This window comes from Phyllostomus discolor, chromosome 3 (assembly GCF_004126475.2).
Source record: "Phyllostomus discolor isolate MPI-MPIP mPhyDis1 chromosome 3, mPhyDis1.pri.v3, whole genome shotgun sequence".
In the NCBI taxonomy this organism is placed as follows: Eukaryota; Metazoa; Chordata; class Mammalia; order Chiroptera; family Phyllostomidae; genus Phyllostomus; species Phyllostomus discolor.
In genome coordinates, this window is record NC_040905.2 from 160057860 (window position 1) to 160083207 (window position 25348).

A 25348-nucleotide genomic window follows, 5' to 3' on the forward strand; every position below is an offset into this window, starting at 1 on the left:
AGACACATAATTAAATTGTTCAAGATTAAAGATAAGGAGAGAATCTTAAAAGCAGCAAAAGAAAAGTAAACAGTTACCTACAAAGGAGTTCCCAGAAGACTATTGGCTGATTTCTCAAAAGAAACCTTGCAGGCAAGAAGGAGCTGGAAAGAAGTATTCCAAGTCATGAAAGGCAAGGACCTACATCCAAGATTGCTCTATCCAACTAAGCTTTCATTTAGACTGAAAGGGCAAATCAAGTGCTTCCCAGATAAGGCCAAGTTAAAGGAGTTCATCATCACCAAGCCCTTATGATATGAAACGTTAAAGGGATTTATCTAAGAAAAAGAGGATCAAAAATATGAACAGTAAAATGACAACAAGCTCACAACTATGAACAACTGAACCTAAAAAAACAAGAAAATAAGAAAGTGGTGGGGGAAAACCTGGAAGAAAACAATATAAATTCTGTATTTTACAGCAAACATATTAGCATTATATTTTTAATAGTAACTTATAGTCATTATACCATGTAAATCAATAAACAGATTAGATACAAACTATAGTAATTTAGGTCAAAAGTGATTTCATCCACATTAAGAATCAAATTAACAAGGAACACAAGCTAGAATCACAATATTGACATTCTATGCCTAAAAGCAGAACCTGATAATGTTTGGAATATGCTGAGAAGTGATATTATAGTGAAGGATTAAAAACTGCTCCAGAATGAATCATATAGTCACAAAAAGGATGAAAACATACAAGCTGAAAATAAAATAATCTAATAAAGCTGGATTATAATGAACCATAAACTCAAAACATAGCTTTCAGAGAGTTGTGTCCATTTATATGAGCAGTACTGACTTAGGACAAATAGGCACAAAGAAACGATACTTTTAGGATGATTATACAACCTGGATCTCAGGATAGGTATTTGGGGGTGCAGCTCTTGGATTGTTCCATTTCATTTCATTGGGCATACCGCCAGGATCCTAGAATCCAAGTTAGGGTAAAATCCTAAATTTATAACTGTTCTTCCTCCAACACATGACATTCAAATAGAGCCTCTTATTTCTTATTTTAATTGACATGAATGGATTAAGTACAGAAACGGTAGCAAGGTGAAACAGTGAGCACTAAACCAAAACTTGAGAAACACTGCAAGCACTGAAAGTCACAGATAAAAATCCACTCCATATTACCATGATCACAACCTTCCTATTTATGCTCTACCAGTTCAGAATGACCCAGCACTATACCAGGTATTAGGAGTGTTACAGAGATAAACGAGACAAAGTTCTTGCCTGCAGTTCTTAAAAACTATCCGGGCAGTAGGGTCCAGAGTGATGCCCACTCTTTTGAACTGGTAAATAAAAAGACAGCTGGTCTGTGGGCATTGATCCTCAACTTGTGTAAATCCTCAACTACCTTGTCCAGGACGACATTGACAAATCTAATATATGAACTTACTTAGTTATTTCCTGGGGCAGGTGAAATAATCCCTAAGATGCCCTTGCTTCCAAAATTTAAATTACTGATATCTAATCCTATCATGTAGTTACTGTTATAGTCTCCCATTTTTTCCAACTTTATTGAAATATAACTGACATGTAATATTGTATAAGTTTAAGGTCTACAATATGATGATTTGATACACATATATATTGAGAAACGACTACCAAAATAAAGTTAGTTAATACATCCATCACCTCACAGTTACCTTTTTGTATGGGTATGCAATGAGAATTTTCAAGATCTACTCTTTTAGCAACATTCAAATATACAATACAGGATTGTTAGTTATAGTCACTGTGCTATATATTAGATCCCTAGAACATATTCATCTTCTTCCACATTTACCCATTTTCTCCACTCCCTTCACAACTGGCAATCACTTATCTATCCTGTTTCTATGAGTCCCACTTTTTTTTAATAATTACACATAGAAGTGAAAGCAAAAGTGTTTATCTTTGATTTATTTCACTTAGTATAATGTCCTCAAGGTTCATCCACACTGTCACAAATGCCAGGATTTTATTCTTTTTAGGGCTGAATATTCCATTGCATGCATGTATATATGTGTGTGTGTATATATGTATATGTATATATCATATTTTCTTTATCTATTGATCCATCAATGGATACTCTTTTTTAAAAGAATCTTTAAAGCAAGAACCACCACATACAATTCTCACATATACCTTATGAGAATGACACAAGATGTTTCAGGGTTCCTCCTTCTTACCCTCAAGATTTTTAAAGCACTCATCACAAAAGGATATAGAATTAAGTAGAACAGTCACATTTGTTGTATAAATGTATAACCCAAGCAAAATATGCTATTGGAGTATTTTGCATTCATGATGAATAAATCCTACCTTCACAAAGTATATTTAAAAATAAAATCCCAGGAAATAATTAAGAATTAGAGTTAGTGAAGTACATGCCAGCAATGAGATATCATCTAACCTCCCAGATTGTTAGAGTTCAATTAGCTCCTTTAAAGCCTCCATTTCAAAGAAAGTCTAGGGCTCCACTGAAACCTCAGAGTGACAATGTGAGATTGATTCTTAAAGAAGTCAAGTCTAGGATACTTTAAATGCAATCATTCCAGCCACAAAAATCCAAAGAATCATACTCGAGTGTTTAGTAAAACTTAATATTGCAACACTTACTATCACACTAAATAAGGGAGGTAAAGAGAAAATATCAAATTATCAGTCACTTTTCTGCAATGCCTAAACTGCAATTCAAGTATTTCTCAGGAGAAAAAGATTTTAAATAAAGCTTCATAAGCAAACTTCACTCACAATGGATAAATTTTTTTTTTAAAAATTAGCTTACTGTGAATCTGCATTACTTCCACTTAGAAATAAGAAATTATGTAGTTCTAAAAGATCATTGTAAAGTTCTATTCAAGAATTCCATTTCTATTACAAGTTGAAATGTTTATATGGCATCAATATTAAAATGAAAACACTGTATATCCTAAGGGTGTGGGGGTTAAGATTAATATAAAAATGTTTTAAGTCAATTCCAAAAAGTGGTTAATCTAAGCATTTCCTTCTTAAGACATGCTTAAGGAAAATAGCTTAATTAATTAGAAGCAGACTTAGAATCAGGGTGAGTCACCTAGGTCTGGCCCTGGCTCTGCCATGCAAAGAACAGTGGTACCTTTGATAAATAACAAACTGCTCAGTGTGTGAGCACAGGAGCCAGGTAGTAACCATGGATGGAACAGAAATCTCTTCACGCCTTGGTGAACTGGAATAGCATATCTCTAAGCCTATACCTGAGGATAAACGAAAAGACACCCCTGGTCAAACTGATTCTTATAAGCTTTTCTTTGGCTCCTACAATGGGAATAAGACCTATGTGATAAACAAAAGTTGAATATATTTATCATAAGGACTTCGTGGCTAATTTACAGATTCTCTACACTTACATAGTTTTGGTTAACATAATGACCACACTAAAGGACATACCAAAATGTTTTCTGGACCCACTAATGAAAAGTCTTCTTAAGTTAGATATTTAACCTCTAACATCAAATATATCAGATTACTCGAACTAGAAAAAGTGTTACCGATTTCCCCTTCACTAGCCAAAAGAGAATGTCAGCAAAAGAACATTCAGAGAGACATCCCCATGGACACCGTTAATTTACAGTCACCATGTGCCTATTTCAACACTGAGAGCTAAACATACATAATCATGCCATAAATTTTCATCATGCAAGGCATGTTCGTTATTCTGTCCTTCAGGTTTTTAACTTTGGTTGCAAGGAAATTTAATGCATCATCATTAGCAATCACTGTCAGTAGCAACCATAGCTACTTATTACAATCAAAACCATCAAGCCGAGCACTTGCTCTAAGATCAAGAGTGAGGAATATGGTGTTCAGATCTGACAGGTTCTTTTCCTCAGGAATGTTTTGATACCTCTTGAAAGAGAAGTTTTTAAGAAAAATTAAGGCAGCATACAATTAAATGGCAAAATAAGTGACATACTTGATTAATGAAATAGGGCTCAATGCTTGGATATTGAGCTAAAGTTTCAATGGAGTCCAGGAGAAACAATTTAAATGAAGAGAAGTTTGTGTCCCCCAAGTAGGGGATCATTTGTTGTTGAAAGGTCTGTCTCAAGTTCACAACAGTACCTGGGACAAGAGAACTCTAAAATATACTGCAATGTGAATATATGAATAAATAAATGAGGGAAGTCCTCATGCTAGTTGAAGAGTTATATATGAGCATCGCATCCTTAGAGAAGATCCCCACCTTAACTGTTACTTTGAATAGTTATTTTCAAGAATTGCAAAAGAGAACAATATTTTGAACCTGCTCTGATAAACCGGCAGTATCCATAGGTTCCAGAGATAAGGAATGATACCTAAAAATTTATTTACTATTTCTAGAATGAATATAGGGCAACACTGTGAATGATTTAAAAAGAAAAGACTAGAAATATAGTAAGGGTGGAATTGCACACAGAAGCATGTGCACAATCTTACCTTACCACTAGATTTAACTGTGTCCACAGTGAGTGGTGTGAGAAGAGGAGCTAGGAGATAGTAACATAAGCTACTTACTGCTGTCCATGCATTTCTTTTGCACCGGGCACATAACCATCCATCAGAAATTTCATGAGAAGGGATACCATAACAACCTATAAAATAATAACATGGGTTAACAAATTAGGTCTTTTTGCATTGTGACAGATTACACATCTTAGCACTTGATAAATAAAATCAGAGCAACTGACTACCATACAATTTTTGATTCTTAGGATAAAACAAAGATACTTTTGGTTCTCATGCCTCATATCTAATAGGATATAAGTCCCACCAAATATGAGTGTGGGTTTTAATAGTAACTAATGCTCACATTAGTTTTCATAGAGAATATTGATAATTCTTTTATGGGCAAGTATAAAATTTCTAAATTATCTTGTCTACTCTTTTACTCATGCAAAACATTCCAAAATAAGTTGTAATTCATGAAGCAAAGTTTGGAGAAGTTTTAAAATAAAACAACTAAACCTTGACATAATATTTTTAAATTGCTGTAATTTGAAATTACACTTCAAAAATTCTATTTAACTAGTTTCAATTCCAGTGATAGGGACAGAGGGTGCACAATTCATGTTTAGGGATAAAGGAATGTGTTCAATTCCACTTGTCTATTCCGCATATGCCTGGCTCAAAATAACTATATAAGGACATAGCTGATGATGCAAGCACATGCAGCAATTATGCAGAACCAACGAACTTGTTACCGTGACTTCTTGAAATAAGAGGCTTTCATATATTTAAATAAGTAATTTTTACTGTCACATTTCTATAACATTTGAGATGGGAAGAGAAAACAACAGAACTGTAATTACCTAAAGAAAATCTATCATAGTTAAGCAAAAATCATAAAATGTTTAGTTCAAGCACATGTTTACAAAATACTATGGTTAAACTGCATAGCTAGTATATTCAGAAGTCAAGATTAAAATCCTAATTTTTTTGTGAAATGGTGCTTTGTCTCTGCTATACATATAAAATGTAGGGTGAATGTGTGTATGTATGTTACAAATTGATATAAATAATAAAAAAGCGGATCTAAATATAATAAGAAGGTTACTATAATTATATTTCAAACAGATATGTTCAAATCCTTTGAGGAAGCTAATGTATCTAATTAATAAATAAATGACAGGCACTAAGGCTGGTTCAAACATAATGTAAGACTGGTATTGCACTGAGGTAAATACAGAGGTAATACCTAATTATAAGCCATTGAGACTACATTGACAGAGATAAACTCTACATAAGAATGTTAAAAGAATATGTGATTTGGTAAGATCTGTAATATTAAAATATTTTCAAATAGACTTGTAATATATAAAGGTTCTTTTACATATTTGAGAGGATTCACATGGCAGGTCAATTAAAAAACTCTACTTACCACTTATCCAATTACGTGAAAATACCAAATTAAGAGAGGTATGGAGCCTAGCTATTTTAGTTCTGGGAAAAACACCTGTAATGACTATTCTCCCATGAAAGGCAAAAGGGATCTCCCTATACTTAAAAAGAATAAAAACTTAACTCATTAACTAAATTCATTAATAATTCCCAAAATCATCAATGAAAAGAAATGAATATTCTTCTTTAAAAAGCCACAAAGAAAAAGAATTATGAATCAACATCAGAGATTAAAACTAAGTTTTTAAAAACTATAGCTTAAAATAAGTAAAATCCAAGCATGTAAAAGGAAGTCCACAATGACCCTACATCTAAACCCAAAACAAACAAACAAACAAACAAACAAACAACCCAGACCTGCTCTCCACTGACACTGTATAAAACTGGAGAAAAAAAGAACGATTATACATACTCATACATTCATTAGAAGAAATGTGAGAAAGAATTATCTAGCTATTAAGAATACCAATAGTTCAATGCAATAGCTTCGACAGATTACAAAGAGGTAAGAAATAAAGACTGTGAGGCACTGAAAAGCCAGCAATTAATGAAGAGAGATTCATTTACTTGCATGAACCCGTACGCAACACTTTGCACAGGAAATCAGAAGGCTTGTTCCATCCTCTTCCAGGAAGGCATTAGGTGGAGAATATTCTATATTTTCTTCGCTATAGATAAAACACATCTCTGGAATGAGGGGCTTAGTCTTTCCTCCTGAAGTAACGACTTTATCTGGTTTTGTCTGCCATCTAGAATCATTTTCTTCATTGCTGTTATCTGGCTGAAAAACATAGGATTTCCACATGAGTAAAAAACATGGAAAAGAACTCATCATATGTTCTGATCACTCAAATCTACTGACAGCTATTCCATCCACTAAATTTGAGCTTCAGTTTTTCTTCATGTTCTTTTTGTCCCAGCTGTTAGCTTTTTACCAATGTCCTCCTCAGGCCCCCATTCTGTGCATCTGTTTGTATGAGAAAGTGATGAGCTACTAAAACTATATTCTTACATAAATAGTTCATGGAAAGCACCAGTTTTTCTGATGAATTTTTCTTCATTTCTTTACTTGCACTAGGTTAACAAACTTGGTTTCATTTACTGAAGAATCTTACCAGTAACACCTGAATGGAGTGTTGTAAAGAACTAAGTTTAAAACCATGCACAAGTATTGCGAGAGTCTTCGAATGGTTCTGCCTCTCCATAGAGTTTGAAAACATCAAGACAAAAAGATCTGGTACATGTCACTAAATAAAAAATATAATGTACAAAACAAGACTGTCATCTCTAATCAAAAATATATTTAAAATATTTACTGTTTATTTAAAATTCTAATTAATAACCACCTTATTATCTCCAGAGACCTGATATTAATATCCCTAAACTTCAGTGGGAATTTTTAAATTATTAGGCAAATTATTATAGGCAGATTACATTATAGAAATAAGAATCAAGAAAAAGTGAAGTTTTTCTAAGAAAACAAAAATTTAGTGGCTTAAAAGAAAAACAAAAGTGATCGTCACTCACCAGGGTCATATTCTAAGATGAGTAATCTACCGTACTTCCTCTATTTACAAGATCTAAATATGTGGCATATCACAGACTTACATGCTCTGAAATATCTGAACAGAAAAGCATTTACTTTACATGGAACCCTACGATGTGATCTTGAATAAAATATTTTCAATTCCATTAGTGAAAATATAACCCATAACACAATCTTCATATCAATATACTTCATTTTATCTTATCAGGTAATTCCATCACCCTCACCAGATTCTTAAAGATCTTTTTGTCTGTTAGAGCTGGAAAACATGGCCCTCAGTGAGCTAAAATGTAATCAGGATAATGGATATGGAATGCTATTGAAAACATGATGCAGAGCTGGCATCATGCATAGCTGGCTGATGAGGGTAAGCTGGACAATTCACTTTAAATTGAATCCTGCTGTGTCTTTTGCATGTTCCATGTGTGAAAACAGAGAGACACTTTAAATGTGGCCCCAGAGCTGACATCTATATTATTGAGAGTGATATTTTCAAGCATAAAACAGACTAGGTCTAAGATCTCTCTTTTTCAGCTTTAAGTTCTGTGTTTCTTAGTGAAAAGGGTAGAAAAAAAGGTTGGAATTGTCCCTTGACTGAAATAAACTACGGTCAACAAATAAACCAATCATTTATTAAAAAATGATGAAATGTCTCTCAAGTAGTGACTGAAAATTCTGTTTGGTGCTCTATGATGGCCATTAGCTACATAAGAATTAATGTCTTCTTTTTCATGTGCATCCTTACCTTACAATTATTCACCTGTGCTTTTACGGTAGCAGAAAGTATATCAGTGAAAGGAAACCTTGACAAGGATCCCCTCCATTCTCATTACCTTGTAGTATGGCATGAGGAGAGCACAGATAGCACAGTACGGCTCCATTCTGCCCATGGCTGCATTATACTCTTGTTCAGCCACAAAGTTTGGGGACTTCGTCTGCCAAAGGTGAACCAGAGGCTTTGCCCAAGATTCTGTTTCTTCCACTTCTTCCTCAATTGATGGAACCTCCGGCAATTCTTAAGAGATAGGGTATGAAAACACAGTGAACATGGGACTCAGGGAAAACAACCCTGGTTATAAAAGAAGCAAACATTCCAAAGTGTCTGTGATATTAATGTCAGACAGGAAACCTAGTTTATCTTTCAAATAGATTCTGAGAGAAGTGAAACATGGGTTTTTTTCCCCCACCCTCCTTGTCCTCACAGACTAGATCTGATCTGATGGCCAGACAACTACATCCTTTTGACATCATCTCCTTCCCTGCCAGGAATAACTAAATTGTTCCTTCCTTTCAACTCTACTAGGTCTATGTTTCTACTGCTACCATTAATGCCTCCCATAGCGAAATAGCTTATAAATTTGAGATAATCTCCAGCTAACAGAGGAATCTGCTAAGTGACTAGCTGCCTTACCAATATTTTTAATTTCCTCACCTAAACATAGTACATAGTTCAATAAAAATGTACTAATTGGACTTCATTTAATTAACTTTTAAGCTCAAAAATTCATAACAAATAACATCTACAGAGTATCTATCATATGCCAAGCAAAAGTGCCATTACATGGATATAGAAGACAATCTTGGGATTTCCAGCCAAGATAGAGGTGTAGATGAACACACTATGCCTACTTGCACAACCAAAAGAAGGTCAACAACAAATTTAACAACAAAACACAACCAGAATTGACAAAACATTGAACTGTATGGAAGCCCGAAAGCCAAGGAGTTAAAAAAGAATCATTCATCGAGGCCGGTAGGAGGGGTGGAGATGGGCAGCTGGACAGAGAAGACTTGAGGCAAAGCAGTGGCTAGAGGACCAGGGAGGGCAAGGAGGGGGCTGCAGGGCAAGGTGGCGGATGGCGGACCCTGCAAGGTGGCAGATTGCAAACTGGGCAGTCCCACATTCCAGTGAAGATAAACCAGGAGGAACAACTGGGGAACTAGACAGTCCTCACAACCCAGGGTTCCAGTTCCAGGAAGTAAAGCCTCAAACCTATGACTGAAAACACCTGTGGGAGTTGAGGTGGCAGCAGGAGAAACTCCCAGCCTTGCAGGAGAGTTCACTGGAGGGACCAACAGGGTCCTAGAATGTACCAAGCCCACCCACATGGGAATCAGGCCACAAAGGCCCAATTTGCTTGTGGGAAGTGGGGGAAGTGACTGAAATCCGGCAGGGTAGAGCAAGTGCCATTGTTCCCTCTCAGACCCCTGCCCCACTTACAGGGTTGCAAGGCAGTGACGAGGGTTGTTGCCCCACCCTGGTGAACACGTAAAGCTCTGACCCTTGCTACATAATAAGCGGGCCAAGACAAAAAAAAAATGTCCCAAATGAAAGAACAGATCAAAGCTCCAGAAAAAATACAACTAAGCAAAGAAGAGATAGCCAACCTATCAGATGCACAGTTCAAAGCACTGATAATCAGGATGCTCACAGAATTGGTTGAATATAGTCACAAATTAGAGGAAAAAATGAAGGCTATGTGACGTGAAACAAAGGAAAATGTACAAAGAACCAACAGTGATGGGAAGGGAAACAGGGACTCAAATCAACAGTGTGAACCAGAAGGAGGAAATAAACATTCAACCAGAACAGAAGGAAGAAACAAGAATCCAAAAAAATGAGGGAGAGCCTTAGGAACCTCCAAGACATCTTTAAATGTTCCAACATTCAATTCATAGGGGTGACGGAAGGAGAAGAGGAAGAGCAAGAAATTGAAAACTTATTTGAACAAATGATGAAGGAGAACTTCCCCAATCTGGCAAAGGAAATAGACTTCTAGGAAGTCCAGGAAGCTCAGCGAGGAGGAGCACATCAAGGCACATCATAATTACACTAGTCAAGATGAAAGATAAGGAGAGAATCTTAAAAGCAGCAAGAGAAAAGGAGACAGTTAGCTACAAAGGAGTTTCCATTAGACTAACAGCTGATTTCTCAAAAGAAACCTTGCAGGCAAGAAGGAGCTGGAAAGAAGTATTCAAAGTCATGAAAGGCAAGGACCTACTCTGTCCAACAAAGCTATCATTTAGAATGAAAGGACAGATAAAGTGCTTCCCAGATAAGATCAAGTGAAAGGAGTTCATAATCACCAAGCCCTCATTATATGAAATGTTAAAGGGACTTACCCAAGAAAAAGAAAATCGAAAATATGAACAGTAAAATGACAACAAACTCACAATTAACAACCAAACCTAAAAAAAACTAATCAAAAAACTAGAATAGGAACAGAATCACAGAAATGGGGATCACCTAGAGGGTTATCAGCTGGGGAGTGGGAGGGGGTGAGAGGGGGAAAAGGTACAGATGATAAGTAGCATAAATGATAGGCAAAAAATAGACAGGGGGAGAGTAAGAATAGTATAGGAAATGTAGAAGCCAAAGAATTTATACATATGACCCATGGACATGAACTAAAGTGGGGGAATGTGGGTGGAAGGGTGTGTGCAGGGCAGAGGGGAATAAAGGGGGGAGGGGGGGACCGGGACAACTATAATAGCATAATCAATAAAATATTTTTTAAAAAATACAATCTCTATGTAAAATCTTATTTGTTCAATATGATGCCCCTAGAAGGTCAGATCTCTTAAGCACGTGCATCTGTTAACCTGAAAGGGTTAGATATCTACTTCACAAAAATACCATTTTAGAAAATTTTATAGAAAGGAGAAAAATAGAGAAAGACATAACAGGTTAAGAGAATGTTCTTAATGCCAATAGCAGAGCACAATATATCAGAGCAGGTGACAGCAGCCACAGCTACATCTAGCACTTAATGTCTAGAACTGTGACACATTCTAAAATTCCTCACCAGTAGCTGTCCCAGACTTATGAATAAATAGTGTGGAGCAAAGTCCTCACAGCCCAAGCATGGGTGGTCCTGTGGACCAGACTGCTCTAATCCTTGAATTGTTGAGTTACTTATTTTAGAAAAAGTCAAAATAGATTTGCTCGGATGAAAAAATAAGAAAAGCTGAATGAGGCTAAAGGTAACTCAAAGATGTGAAATGCCAACTGAAGAGAAAAGGAAAGTACCTGCTTCCATATTGTTGTTGGTGATGGTGTTATTATTATTATTATTACTATTATTATTAATTATTTATAATAGAAAATCCTTAGAACTCAGCCATGGGTAGTAGTTTGAAAACAAAACAAAATGTAAGAACATTTGTCTATATGGATTTGCAATGCAGTAATCTGACTCTGAACACAAACTGCTTCCACCTCAGTTTTCCTACAAAACAAAATATTAAAATATTTACTATAAAGACTAAGATTTGAAAAATGAAAGATGGAAGTGAAAAGCTACCCCAGAACTTGAAATAACATTAAATCCTTAACCCATAGGCTAATATATCCCACATATGTACTAAAAATGGGATCTAAACAGAAAGAAATCCTTGAGTTTGAGTAGCTATTGCTACTTATTGGCACACAATAAATTTATATCACTGCTTTATTATAAAAGATTAAAACACACAAATAGATGATGCCTTCATCCCTTTACTTGGTCATAAGTTAATGTAAGGAGTCGTGAAAATATTTTTAGGAATGAAGGAAATATTATTTAATTCCAAAAAGCCTAGAATAAAGAAAAAGTAGTACAAAAGGATAATTCCTAAGGATGGACAGAGAGCAAGAGATATAAGCAAGGGCTACGGCAAGACACGACCTAGGACAGCCTATGCAAATTGAGCTTATCCTAAAACCCTCTCAACACTGACCTGGTAGAGGACCCTGGTCTATAGTTGTCATCCAAAGATCGGGTCGTGCTCTGACCCAAGACCATGTGTCTTCTGTTTGGATGCTCTCAGAACCAGAGTACGCACTTTTTTTTAGTAATATTTTTTCTGGTATATCTTATCAAGCAAGGAAACAAAAAAAATAAACAAATGGGACTACATCAAACTGTGAAGTTTTTGCACAGCAAAGAAAACAATCAACAAAGCAAAAAGAAAACCTACTGAACCAAAGAAGATATTGTCAATGACATATCCGATAAGGAGTTCCAAATTTATAAAGAACTCAGACAACTCAACACCAAATAAGCAAACAAACAAACAAACAACAATTAAAGAATGGGAAGAGGACCTGAACAAACATTTCTTCAAAGAGTACACACAGGTGGCATACACACACACACACACACACACTTATAAAATGATGCTTAACATCACTAATCACTACAAAAATACAAATTATCACCTCACACCTGTCGGAATGGCTGTCATCAGTAAATCAGCAAATGTTGGCAAGGATGTTAGCAACAGTGTTGTGTACTGTTGGTAGGAATGCAGTTTGGTGCAGCCACTGTAGCAAACAGTATGGAGGTTTCTCAAAAAACTAAAAATGGAACTGCCTTAAGGCCCAGTGATTCCACTTCTGGGTATATATCCAAAAAACCCCAAAACACTAAATCAAAAGAATAATATATGTACCCACACATGTTCACCATAGCATTATTCACAATAGTCAAGCTGTAGAAGCAACCCAAGTACCCATCAACAGATGAGTGACCATAAACAAGAATGAAATCTTACAATTTGTGACAATGTGGATGGACCTAGAGGATATAAGTGAAATAAATCAAACAGAGAAAGACAAAACCATATGCTTTGACCTATATATGGAATCTGAAGAACAAAATAAGCAAACAGACAGAGATACAGAGAACAGACTGAGGATTTCAAGGACAAGGAAGTTGGAGGGGGGGTGCCAATTTACTAAGTGAAGTAAGTGAGGGGATTAGAAGGTGCAGATAGGTGGGTGCAGAATAGCCACAGGGACCACAGAGTACAGCACAGGGAATATGGTAATAGTATTTGTGGTGACTATAGTTGTATGTAGTCCCAGGTGGGTAGTGAAATTATCAAGGGGATACTGATGACTGTGTGGCTGTCTGGCCACTGGGCTATGCATCTAATATAAAATAATACTAAATATCAACTATAATTGAAAATTTTTTTAATTCAAAACCTTTAATTCTGAAGGTGTATAACTTTGGGTAAGACAGATTCTCACAAAGTTCTTCATAAATTCTAAAGTGATATATAAATGTATATAATATGTAAAATCTACCTACTCTCCTTATTTTCACTTGATCTATTTGTCCTTAGGAATTATCCATCTTCAGGATATCGAAACACTCTCACCATCATATTATTCTAAGTGTTTGTCCTTAGGATCTGTCCATCCTTAGGAATTACCCTTTTCTACTACTTCTTTTTCTTTATTCTAGGCTTTTTGGAATTAAATAATATTTCCTTCATTCCTAAAAATATTTTGACAACTCCTTACATTAACTTATGACCAAGTAAAGGGATAAAGGCATCATCTATTTGTATGTTTTAATCTTTTATAATAAAGCAGTGATATAAATTTATTGTATGCCAATAAGTAGCAATGCTCCAATATTTATCAGGGGAAAAAGATAGACTGCATTTAATCATAAGTTTATGATGATGACTATTCACATTTTAATTTAGCTTTAAAAGTCAAAAATACTGCCATTTCCTGAAATCTCCTCATCAAATTATATATCCCTCCTATATCTCAGAGAACTCTTCCCTGTCCTTGAACCATGGCTTTGCTCAAGCACAGACTAATCATGGCTATTGCCTTTCCAAAATTTATGACATTCATATAACTACAAGTCTCAATCCCTTAGGGAATTAAGAAAGTTCTGGGGGAGAAAGTCTCTTCAGGATATCAAAACACTCTCTCCATCATATTATTCTAAGTGAAAATTCTCCCTTTCAGTCTCTGAATACCTTCCTCTACCCTCATTGATATTTTCTTTTGTAGTGCACCTTCATCAATTTACTTAAAAAAAAAACACTTTCTATATTCTAATATACAGATGAGAAAAATCTTTTTTCCATTTTAGCTTTTAAGTGTATTGATCATTTAGCATCACTATGCCTAGAAATTTCCTCTCTTTGTCCCTTTTTTTCATCTACAGTTGACTGATGAATCCCTAAAACTTTCACTGTAATCTCATTGGTATATAATTACCTCACAACATGATGTACTTTGTAATATGTTGTGCAATGAAAGTAGACCATACTATGTCACAGACTTGTAGATTTTTAAAAAATATCAGATTAGTTCTCACAACATCTTCATTAAAAAAAAAAAAGGATGGCAGGGCCAGATATTATTAAACAGACACATAGACACTGTAGGCTTTCAATGAATAGCGATGTCTTTATTACGATAATTATATCATTTTTCATACCAACAATCAGAAGATTGTACACAGCTATGAGCCTCATCCTGGATGCCATAGTGTGCTGTAAAATGGAGAGAGTAAGACAAAGGAGAGATCCCTTGGTTTATGGTATGAAAGTCTGGGAAACCTGTGAAAAGATTAGCAGCACAGAATTCCCTTATCTCCCAACTGTAGTCTTCACAAGAACAAAGAAGAGCTAATAGTATTAATGGCGGTGCTCAAAGTAAGGTCTGTGGACTCCAGGAAACACACAAACATAATTTCACAACATCTGTATGGTCAAAAATGTTTTCATAACAACATGAAGATGTTATTTGCCTATGTCACCCTGTCGACATTTGAAATGGTGATGTAAAAGCAAGAGGGTAAAACTATGCCTTAACTTGAGAATCAAGACAGTGGCATCAACCTAGTCATTATATTCTTCATTACCTCCTAGTGTGTGTGTGGGGGGGGGGGGGGAGGGGGCAGGCAGTTTCGCTTAACAATGCCTTGATGAAGCCAAAGGAAAAATAAGTATTAATTTTCTTAAATTTGCAATAAAATGAGATGTATTGGGCAAGTACTTCTGCTACACACTAAAGCTCAATGATTGGGGAAAGCACAAGTGCAATTAGTTGAATCACAAGTTGATTGAGCTCCTTTTTTTAGGTACACCATTTTTACTTGAAAGAATAATTAACAAACTACAGTCATTCAGACTTGGGCGACTGGCAGGAGTTTTCATGAATGTGAACAGATACTTCTGGTCAAGATATACAACAGCCATCACTTGGGAATGTCAGAAATCTAGCTGAGTGCAAATCTGACAACTACAAAAGCAAGTTGAATGGAACTCTGACAACTACAGAGTTGTCAGACTGGTAGGAGGACTGCAGATGCAGAATAGGCTGATCCAATGCCCATGTGGATAAAAATTTTGGACGGATATCTCAGGTGCAAGGAGTCCCAGGCTCATACCAGGCCCCCCAAACCAGGATTCCAATGCCAGGAAAATAAGTCCCTACAATTCCCAGCTGCAAAAACCAGCGGGGATTGAGTCAGTGGAAGAAACAACTGGCGCCCCAAACAGTTCCTCTCATAGAACCCACATATGGACTTAATCAGACTCACTCCCTCTGAGCTCCAGCACCGGAGTAAGAGGTTGAAAAGAACCAATGGTATACAGGGAGAAACTGAAGTGTCTGGCATATAGGCAAGCAGAAGCCATTATCCCTTTGATAAATCCTCCCCTATAAAAAACCAGTAGGCTGGTGCTATAGCTAAGTGATGCCTTGGAGATACCCAGAAGCTCTGCCCCACTCAACTGACTGGCACACCCATGCTGCTTTTCCATAAGAATGGCTGCTCTTGGCTCCTAAATCCTATCAAACAAGCAACAGCTGGCTTCAGTGGGCCCTACTGGCAGCCAGATTAGATTCACAGCTTGGCTTTGCCTGGGAGTCTCCAAGCCCAGCACAAGTAGCGACCATCTCACATTGCTTTACAGCTCAGGCAGGGCGCCCTGGGCAAAACACAGGTGGGGGCTGACCTTGGCCTGCACCACCTAGGAAAGTGTTTTCCTGAGTTCTGTGAGCCATTCTAGCAAATTATCAAACCTGAGAAAGGAGTTGTAGGAATCCCCTTACCCCAAGACTTTATAGCCCACTGGTCAGTAGTAAGGACTTGCAGTTGTGAGACTGAGCCCTTAACCTCTGGGATTTGAGCTAATAGCCAAGTTGTTAGAGCCTGAAATGAATTAAAATGCAGGGTACCCAACTGGTGTCTGGAAAGTTGGAGAATTGGTTGATTCAGGAAAAATAACCCACATGTTTGTCATCAGAAGTATTCTCACTTACAGTACCCAAAGGGATAACTAGAAATGTCTTGTTGATATGTAACTATACAATCTGAGAGTCAGAAGCACATTTGATGGTAACCCAATGATCTACAGCAGTCAGAAGGGTTGCAAGTGAGACTTAATCCTACACAGTATTTGAGGAGGAAGGAAAAAGAGTATAGAAAATTCGGAGCTCAAGAAATCCTAAAAACTTTCTGATTCTAAAAAGAAAGTCAGGCTTGCTATAATACACTCCAGAATCTTCTTAAGATTTCTACTTAGACTAGTTTGAGGTATACCCCATTAAAAAAAGGACAACTTTTCCCCTCAGATTAATAAAAATCTGCAATGTATAGCGGGGGCTCCAGAGAGAAGTGATCTTAGGGATTATTATAGATATATACTTTTAATTTTAATGATTAAGTACTTATTTTGATTATTTTCTATATGAAGCAATTTATGAGGCTTTTCATATAAATGTATATAGGTTTAAAAAGCTTATATAAGAGTAAAACTAAAATATTACTTCCAGTGATCATAAGATTAAATCTGTGGCAAACATTGTACTGTTAACGTAATAAAGTAGGTAAGAAATGTAACAGAAGCCCTGACTTGTGTGCTAGACCAATGATTATGTAACTATTCTGAAGTAAGCATTGCTATAGAAGTAGAGCTCTGACACAACTCTATTAGAATAAATTAAAATCATATTTTATTTATGTAATCTGTTTTAAAGTTTGCTTATAATTCTAAACTTTAGTTTCTTCATCTGAAAAATGAGTATAAGATTGCCTAAATTACAGAGTTTTCCAACAGGTTCTATGTGAAACCACCCATAAAGGTACTACTTATTAGTATGCAAGACCTAGTGCTTCAGTAGATGATGGAAGCAGTTTGCCACCTCAAAATATGCCTTTCAGAATATGCATTATTTTAAACTTTTAAAAAAAAAATCCTCACCTAAGGATGTTTTTATTAATTATAGACAGAGAGGACAGGAGAGGAGGTGGGAGAGAGAGAGAAAGTGGGAGAGAGAGAGAAACATCAATTTGAGACAGAAACACTGATCAGTTTCCTCCCACATATGCCCTGACCAAGGAACCGAAGCACAACCAAGGCATATGCCCTGACCCAGATCACACCCACAACTTTCTGGTGTACCAGATGACACTCCAACCAAAATCCAACCAAATGAGCACCCAGCCAGGGCTAAGCTAGTTATTTTGAAGAAACAAAAGACTCAGGAAAAATCTTTAACCTCCCCTCTAACTGCATAAAAGAAATTTAGAGGACCTGCTCCAGAAAAGAAGCTATCATCAAAGATAACTGTAGTTTAATATGAACTACTATGTGACAGGGAGGAACACAGCAAGGCCCCTTTAATCAAAGCTCCATTGTTAAAGATAGTCCAGCAAACAATTATTTACCAAATGTTTGCCTTTCCATCTCCATGTGAATTGCCTTCCGGCCCTTTGAGGTTCCATACCACAGTCTTTTCTCCTTAGCTCAAAATAGCATAAAAATCCCTCAACTGCTGATTTGTTGCTGAACCTCATATTCTTGGAACCCCTATGTGTACAAACATATCAAATTTGCTTTTTTCTCTATTAATCTGTCTCATGTTAATTTATTAGCCCAGCCAGAACTTAGGTGGGAGGAAATTTATTTTTTGCACCCCACCATACTTCCTTCTGAGTCTCCAGCATAATCTTTGTAAATATCATCCAGAAAAATTACTGAAAATATATAGGCTTAATTCTAAACTCTTAACATGACAAGACAAATCAGAACAGGAAGAACCAATCTATATAGAAATCCAGTTAGCTCCTGCATATAAACATGACAACATTTATTCTTTCAGAGGAAAAAAAAAAGTCTTTATTCTCTATTGGCATTATATTATTTCATTTTCTTTTTTTTTCCTAGTTCCCTTGGATTATTAGTGTCTTTGTAACTGGTTTCTTAAGAGCTCATTTATAACTAAAATGTTAACCATTTCTCATGCATTGCAAATGAAATACTGTGTTTTTGTTATTTTACTGTGCTGTTTTATTTTATGGCTGTAAAGAAGTTGTATATTGAAATATAATCATGTTCTGTTTTTAAAAAATATTAACACTGAATATTTACGATAATAAAAAAATCCATGTCCTTGGGAGTAAAAGGGAGAAAACTGTACTTGAACAATGATTAAAATAAAATTAAAAAATTAAAAAAAAAATCAATGTGCTCTACAAAGTATTCCCCCAGAAGTGCCCATTTAAAAATATATAAATTATGGAATGTCCATAGATTAGAAAAGGTGCTTATGAAGAATATTAATGAAATATACCACAAATACATTGTATAACATATAATATTAAGTGAAAATGAATTACCTTAGAGGAAAAATCAGGACACAAAACTGTATAAAGAGAAATATGTCAATAATATAAAAAATATATTTAAAAGTCTGACATAAAGGAGAGGAGCATTATAAGTTGTTATTATTATAAAAATATATAATCTTTAAAGTTAAAATGTGGTCATAATATTAAATGGGTCCTATGAATTGGGGAAAACCTTAATTTAAAAACAGACATATGTCAGATTTACCCACTCATCAGTACAGTCTTTTTGAACAAATTTTACTTACTCAGTGTAAGTGGATTTCTCAATAGAAAAACATTTGGGCCACTGTGGAAGGGCTGCTGCCAGGGCTTGCTGATGGAACCTGGCAGATGAAGAAAGTCATCAACTCTACTACAGTACAATTTCCCTTTACCAATCACCACAATGATTTTGCTGCTGAGGTTAAGTTCCAGTAATGTGTTTTGGCTGGTATAGCACTATTCTCTGCTATGAAGAGCACAGCAGCATCTGTTATCTTTCAAGTACTTGAGCAAAATCTCAACCTTGGGAGGCATTACATATATGCTTTCAAATGTCCTGAAGGAAAATGGGGGTGGGGTCAGGAGAGGAAGAGGGCAAGAATGGGTTACTCAGAAGAAGAGGAAGAGGAAGAAGAGGAAGAAGAGGAAGAAGAAGAAGAAGAAGAACAACAACAACAACAACAACAGGAAGAAGAAGAAGAAGAAGAAGAAGAAGAAGAAGAAGAAAGAAAGAAAGAAATTCAAATTTGGGAACTTTATTCTTCCCATACAAGCTACTGCATAATCTGTATGCAAACTGTATTTCAAAGATTTTATAAAACCTTGAATTTCAAAGGTTTGTAAAGATGTGTTCAAAAGAACAAAAGAAAAAATATTAAGTGCAAAAGAAAAAATATAGGTCTTTTTAGGTATGACTTTACTGGAAAGAGGTAACATTAAGGAAAAATTTAAATCTGCATTACAGTACCCTAGAAAACTAATGTATTAATGAATAACAGAGAATTCCACTGTGTTAGGTTTAAGAAATTAAATGGATAGTTTTATTCTTTGCTATGCACAACCTCCCAATAACTGAAGTTGAAAACATTTCAAAAGGATACTTTCCAAATCATTCAATATACTGCTTTACACAACAAACATTCCAAAGCACACTCCTTCAAATTTCCTATTACACCAAAGTACCCTGATACTTAGGGTACCTTTGCGGGGGTGGATTTCACTGAGAACTTGGGCATCACTAATGTTGCTTAAATTTTTGAAGAAATGTTAACTCATTTCATATACATATATATTCTTGCAATACACATGGACAACAACAAGGAATACTGCAAATGATTTACTCTATCAATAGAGATGGCTGGTTCTTATCAGATGTTTGTATATGCTCACTTCAGCTTCTTTTACCAGTACTAGGGCTACTTCTGAGGGTTGTGTGATAAAGTAGAAAGAGTACAAACCTGAAAATCAGACAGAATTTAAAGCCTGTTATCTACCAAATGCCAGACTTGTGACCTTGAGCAAGTGAATTACTGTTTCTGGGCTTTAGTTTCCTCAACAGTAAAAATGGTAACACCATCTCTCTTTAAAAAACTGTAACAACTGTTAATAATATATACAATAGACAAAAAGCAGCACAGAGGATTTTCATATCTTGGGGATGGGAAAAAACTTCTGAAAGAAAGCTGGCACATCTTTGGAAAACTTGATGACAACATAGTACCAAAAGGAACTCATTCTAATCGTCAAATCAAAGATAGGTGAAGATAGAATGAGCATGTGAGGTGTGTCCAGAAAAAATCCAGCCACTGGAAATATAACTAGAATGGTTTACGCAACATCAATGTAACTTGGGAGCCAAGAAGAGTGGACTGGAATATGCATGCATGAATAACAATGATTTCACTGTACTGTAAGTCAGAGGGAGTGGTAGATACCACTGAGTGAGCATGTGTACTGTGTGGCTAGCACATTCAAAATGACTGAGTCAGTAGAGCAACAAATCTGCATCTAATTTAGCGTTAACCCTAAACATTCTTCTGTGGAAACTATCTGGATGGTACAGAAAGCCATGGTGATTGGCAGCTTCATCATGACAATGGGCCAGATCATGGATCACATCTCATGCACAGGTTTTTGGTCAAACATCAAATTACCCACGTGATTCAGATCCCTACAGCTCAGATTTAGTGCCCTGCAGCTTCTGGCTTTTCCCCAAAACTAAAATCATCTTTGAAAGGGAAGAAATTTCAAACCATCAATGAGATTCAGGAAAATACGATGGGGCAGCTAATGGCGATTAGTAGAACTGTGTGAGGTCCCAAGGTGCCTACTTTGAAGACGACGGAGGCGTCACTGTCCTATGTACAGTGTTTCTTGTATCTTGTATCTTCTTCAAGAAATGCCTCTGTTTTTCATATTACCTAGCTGGATACCTTCTGGACAGACCTTGTATGCAATTCACTGTGTATTAGGTAATACAACAGATTCTGGAAATTATAATTAAATTAAATAGTCTCTTGCCTTCAAGAAGTTCAAAATTTCCCATGGGAGAAACCCACAGTTTCTTATACCATTTCATTAATAGCATCTATGATACAAAGTCAAAAAATGGTCAAACAGGATCTATAAACAAAGAACCATAAGCATGTTGCAATTTACCAGAAAAAAAAAAAAAAGCTCCCCTTAGCTAAATGTCAAGCGTGGTCACCTATAGAAAGGACAGTGGGACCCTTAGACATACTGGCCCAAGAACTAAAAGGGGTAACATCTCACAGATCACACAAAATAGCTGCTAAGAAGAACAAAAAACTTCACGCAGGGTGGTCATGACACCAACTACTAGAAAAACAAGGGTATGGACTAGTCTATACAGAGAATGTACAGAAAAAAGAGGACAGGTGGCATATGTCCATTCTGTCATTCTACATCCAAAGCCATACTGTGGTCCTATCAGCTATACATACCTCTTGCTATCTGTTTTTCACATATGCCACGCTCACTCCTTCCTTGGGGCTTTTTTACTCACTGTTCTCTCTGATTAAGAGTCTCACCCCCAGATCCTTGGCTAACTCACCTAAAGGCATTAAAAAGTACATTTGCTGAAGTAGAGGCCTTCACAACTATGAAAAATTTTGAGTAATATTCAAATATTTACATAGTATAGCAAACCTTTTCAAGATCCTAAAATAAACTCTCTTTTATTAGCACAACAAAAATTCCTACACTTTCCAATCTTGAAAATGTTTCCCTAAAACAAAACAAAACAAAACATGAACAGTAAAATAACAGAACATCAGTGTAGAAATCAGAAGTCCGTTTGACATACATAAAAAAAAAAAAAAGTCATGTCATCATTTCCCTAAAACTGGGAACCTAGGACCCAAACAACAGAAAAGGAATAAAACAACACTTTATACAATTAAAATGATGATAAAATGAGCCACTTCCTAACTACTCATTATCTGGGAGCCTACAAATGGCACTTAACCCCACACTCACCCCCCAAGCAGTGAAAAGCCCCTTCCTAAAATCCATGACAACGATCCCCAAGTGACAGCCTGCAGCACATTGCCAGCCCAGGACGAAGTTTTCACTAGTCAGCAGCAAAACATAGAAAATGAAAACCAAAAGAAATCATAAAAATAAATTTTAAAATCTGCATAAATTTTGCAAACTTTGCACACTTATTCTTGATCTGCATAGTTTCACAAACAAAAGGTGGGAGTAGAAATGGAGAAAATGTGGAACCAAATAAGAGATAACTAAATGGCTGATAGGGTTAAGACAGCTTTATCTACACGGAAAGGGAGTAGTGCACAAATTTGAGGAAATGTAATACATTTAAGTTAACTTGTATGAAATTACAGCTTTTGTAGATAAAAAAATCAAACATTACCAATTTCATACATCTCAACCTAATACAGTATTTATTTTTCTCAAGAACAGAATGAACTATATGACTGCAGTATCAAAAACTGTTCCTCAATTGCCTCCTTCAAGACTTTAAGAGGAACAATGCACACATGAATTCAAAACAACCAAAGTCTTAACTATCATTTTAAAATCCCAATGCTTTCAGCACATTCAGATACCTAAGACTTTATGCCAATCACATTTAGAAAAATTTCAAGATTGATTCTGAAAAGTAAGGAAAGCAACCATACAGGAGCTCCAGTGGCACAATCTGTTAATGCCCAATACTTATAAAGAAAGCAACCATATAACCTAAGTTAAAAAGCAAACGCTTCTCCCTAATTCAATCAAGCCCAACGATTCCACTAGCATAATAAGAAAAATGTGTTTTTTATTTTTATTCCCCACATTACAGTTAAACTCAATGCCACCGGAGTTCCCAGTGGCATATATGGACAGAGAAACCAAGTTAAACTGAGAATGCATGACTATTATAACACATCTGAGTGCTAGATAAAATATTCATTAAATCTGAGTGCCAACAACATATAATGTTTTATGTCTGTATAATGCAGGAAAACACTGGCTGTGACTTATCAACAAACATTCCAAGTCAATCTATTTAATAATCTGCTGAAGTTGCTGTTTTATTGCTTAAACAAACAGAAAATATAACTGTGCTTATTCTAAAAGTATAACATTACCTCAAGCTAATAGGAATTGACAGAACAAAGATATCATTATATAAAAATTAATAACATTTGGAGCATGACAAGCAACAGTCATAAAACAGCATTTGTTTTTCAAAACTGGTGAAGAAAACTTTTATGGAAGGAAAACACTGTTGATGAGGGATGTTCCTATGCTTCACTATTTTGCTTTTCAATGAAAGGCTAGCATGGGGCAAGGCGATGGGGGCTACAGAGTGTCCTCTCCTATTATATTTTCATAGAATCAAAGATATTTACAGTTTGAAAGAAATTTTAGGATCAATAATAATCCAACCATTTCACCATACACATGAGTAAACACATGATGAGCCTGAGAAATTCCATGACTTAGTTCTCCAAGGCCATGTAGCCATGAACAGCCAAGGAGAGACTAAAGGCAGGCCTCAGGTTCCCTGCCAAAAACAGAGTCATATGCCCATTATCATCTGGCAAAACAAATAAATGAATGCTTTTAATATTTAAAATAAAATTTTTATTTAACTTAATACTTAAAATAACATTTGTAAAGTTTGAATCAATGAAAGAAACATGATTACATTTAGTCAATATATCCACTTAATAAATCCTTGAAATAAGACACAAAATAAAGACTGACAAACCTATACCATAATCTTAAAAAGGAAAGAATTATAGAACACCAGGGACAAAAGGGCATAATTCTCTCCAAAATATCTATCTCCAAAAGGTGAAACAGCCAATTCTAAATAATGTCCTCTTGTTTGAGGGATTACTGCCAAGTGCCCAAGGGTCAGCTTGTGCACCAGAAGTAGCACTTACAGTGACTAAAGACACAGGGTAAATTTCAGAAAATACCACAGGAAATATCAGGCAATCCCAGGAAAAAAAAAAATCTCCAACAAAGTGAAATCAGTGGGTAGTTCCAGTCTTGGGAAAATATGCTCAGGACTGGGTTAGTATTCAACTGCACCATAAACATGAGTGTTTAAAAAAAAAAAGCAGTGTGAAAGAGAGAAAAACATTTGGGAAAGTAATCAATTTGTGTCAAACTTGAGTTCCTGAGATTTTCTTTATGTAATTATGTTTAAATAGATATTTTATTCTTTCAAATAACTGAAAACCTAAGTTAAATGGGTTAAATAATGATCAAACACCAAGAATAATCTCTAATTAAAGCAGTAAATTCCATCTCTTCCATCTCTGTATTTAAATATTTATTTCATTATTAAATGAATTATAATATTAATATAGACAGGCTGTCCAAAAAATAAATTACTGTTACACTGCCTGAAATGTACTCTTAATCAAACCCTCAAAGCATGCAGATTATAGAGATAGGGATCAGGGTCTAAGATGTCTTTAATTTCAAAGAGATGCTTAACAGCTCATTACAGCATTGCACTTGCTGACTTGTTGAGTTATAAAAAAGTTATCCAGATGGTTCAGATTAGTACCATAACCAGAGTTTTAATCTGATCTTGTCAATTTTCACACTTGCAGGTGAGATCATCTCTGCACTTGCGTGAACACAATGTGAATGGGTATCTGCATCCTTCAATCTTTCTGTATAATTATTCTAGAAATCGTAAAATCATAGTTGAGGAGTAACAAAGAAAAATTTAGTCCAATGGCGATGAGCTCAACATATCACCACATGTTATTTCCGGATATTTGAAATGCCAAAAATCCACTCATGAACCTGTAGGTTAGGACACCTGATCATTCATGACTGGTTTTCATATTCTACATAAGACAAAATTGAAGCCAGAGCAAAGATCTGTATGATGTCAAGAAACTTACAAGGGACAGCGCCAGGACTCCAGTCAG

General features: G+C 35.7%; 1 protein-coding gene across 7 annotated transcripts in view; it reads right to left on the reverse strand.

Annotated features, from left to right (window-relative positions):
- KDM4C (lysine demethylase 4C) overlaps positions 1-25348 on the reverse strand; it is a 383617-nt gene that overhangs the window by 139824 nt on the left and 218445 nt on the right. For all 7 annotated transcript variants that reach the window (XR_004902186.1, XM_036021651.1, XM_028507295.2 and 4 more), the window contains 3 exons: positions 8337-8518; positions 6525-6738; positions 4575-4651 (listed from right to left, as the gene is read on the reverse strand). Coding sequence is in view for 6 of the 7 variants with exons in the window: in XM_036021651.1 (XP_035877544.1) it covers positions 4575-4651; positions 6525-6738; positions 8337-8518 (473 nt within the window). In the remaining variant the exon portion in view is untranslated. The remainder of the gene's footprint in view (positions 1-4574; positions 4652-6524; positions 6739-8336; positions 8519-25348) is intronic.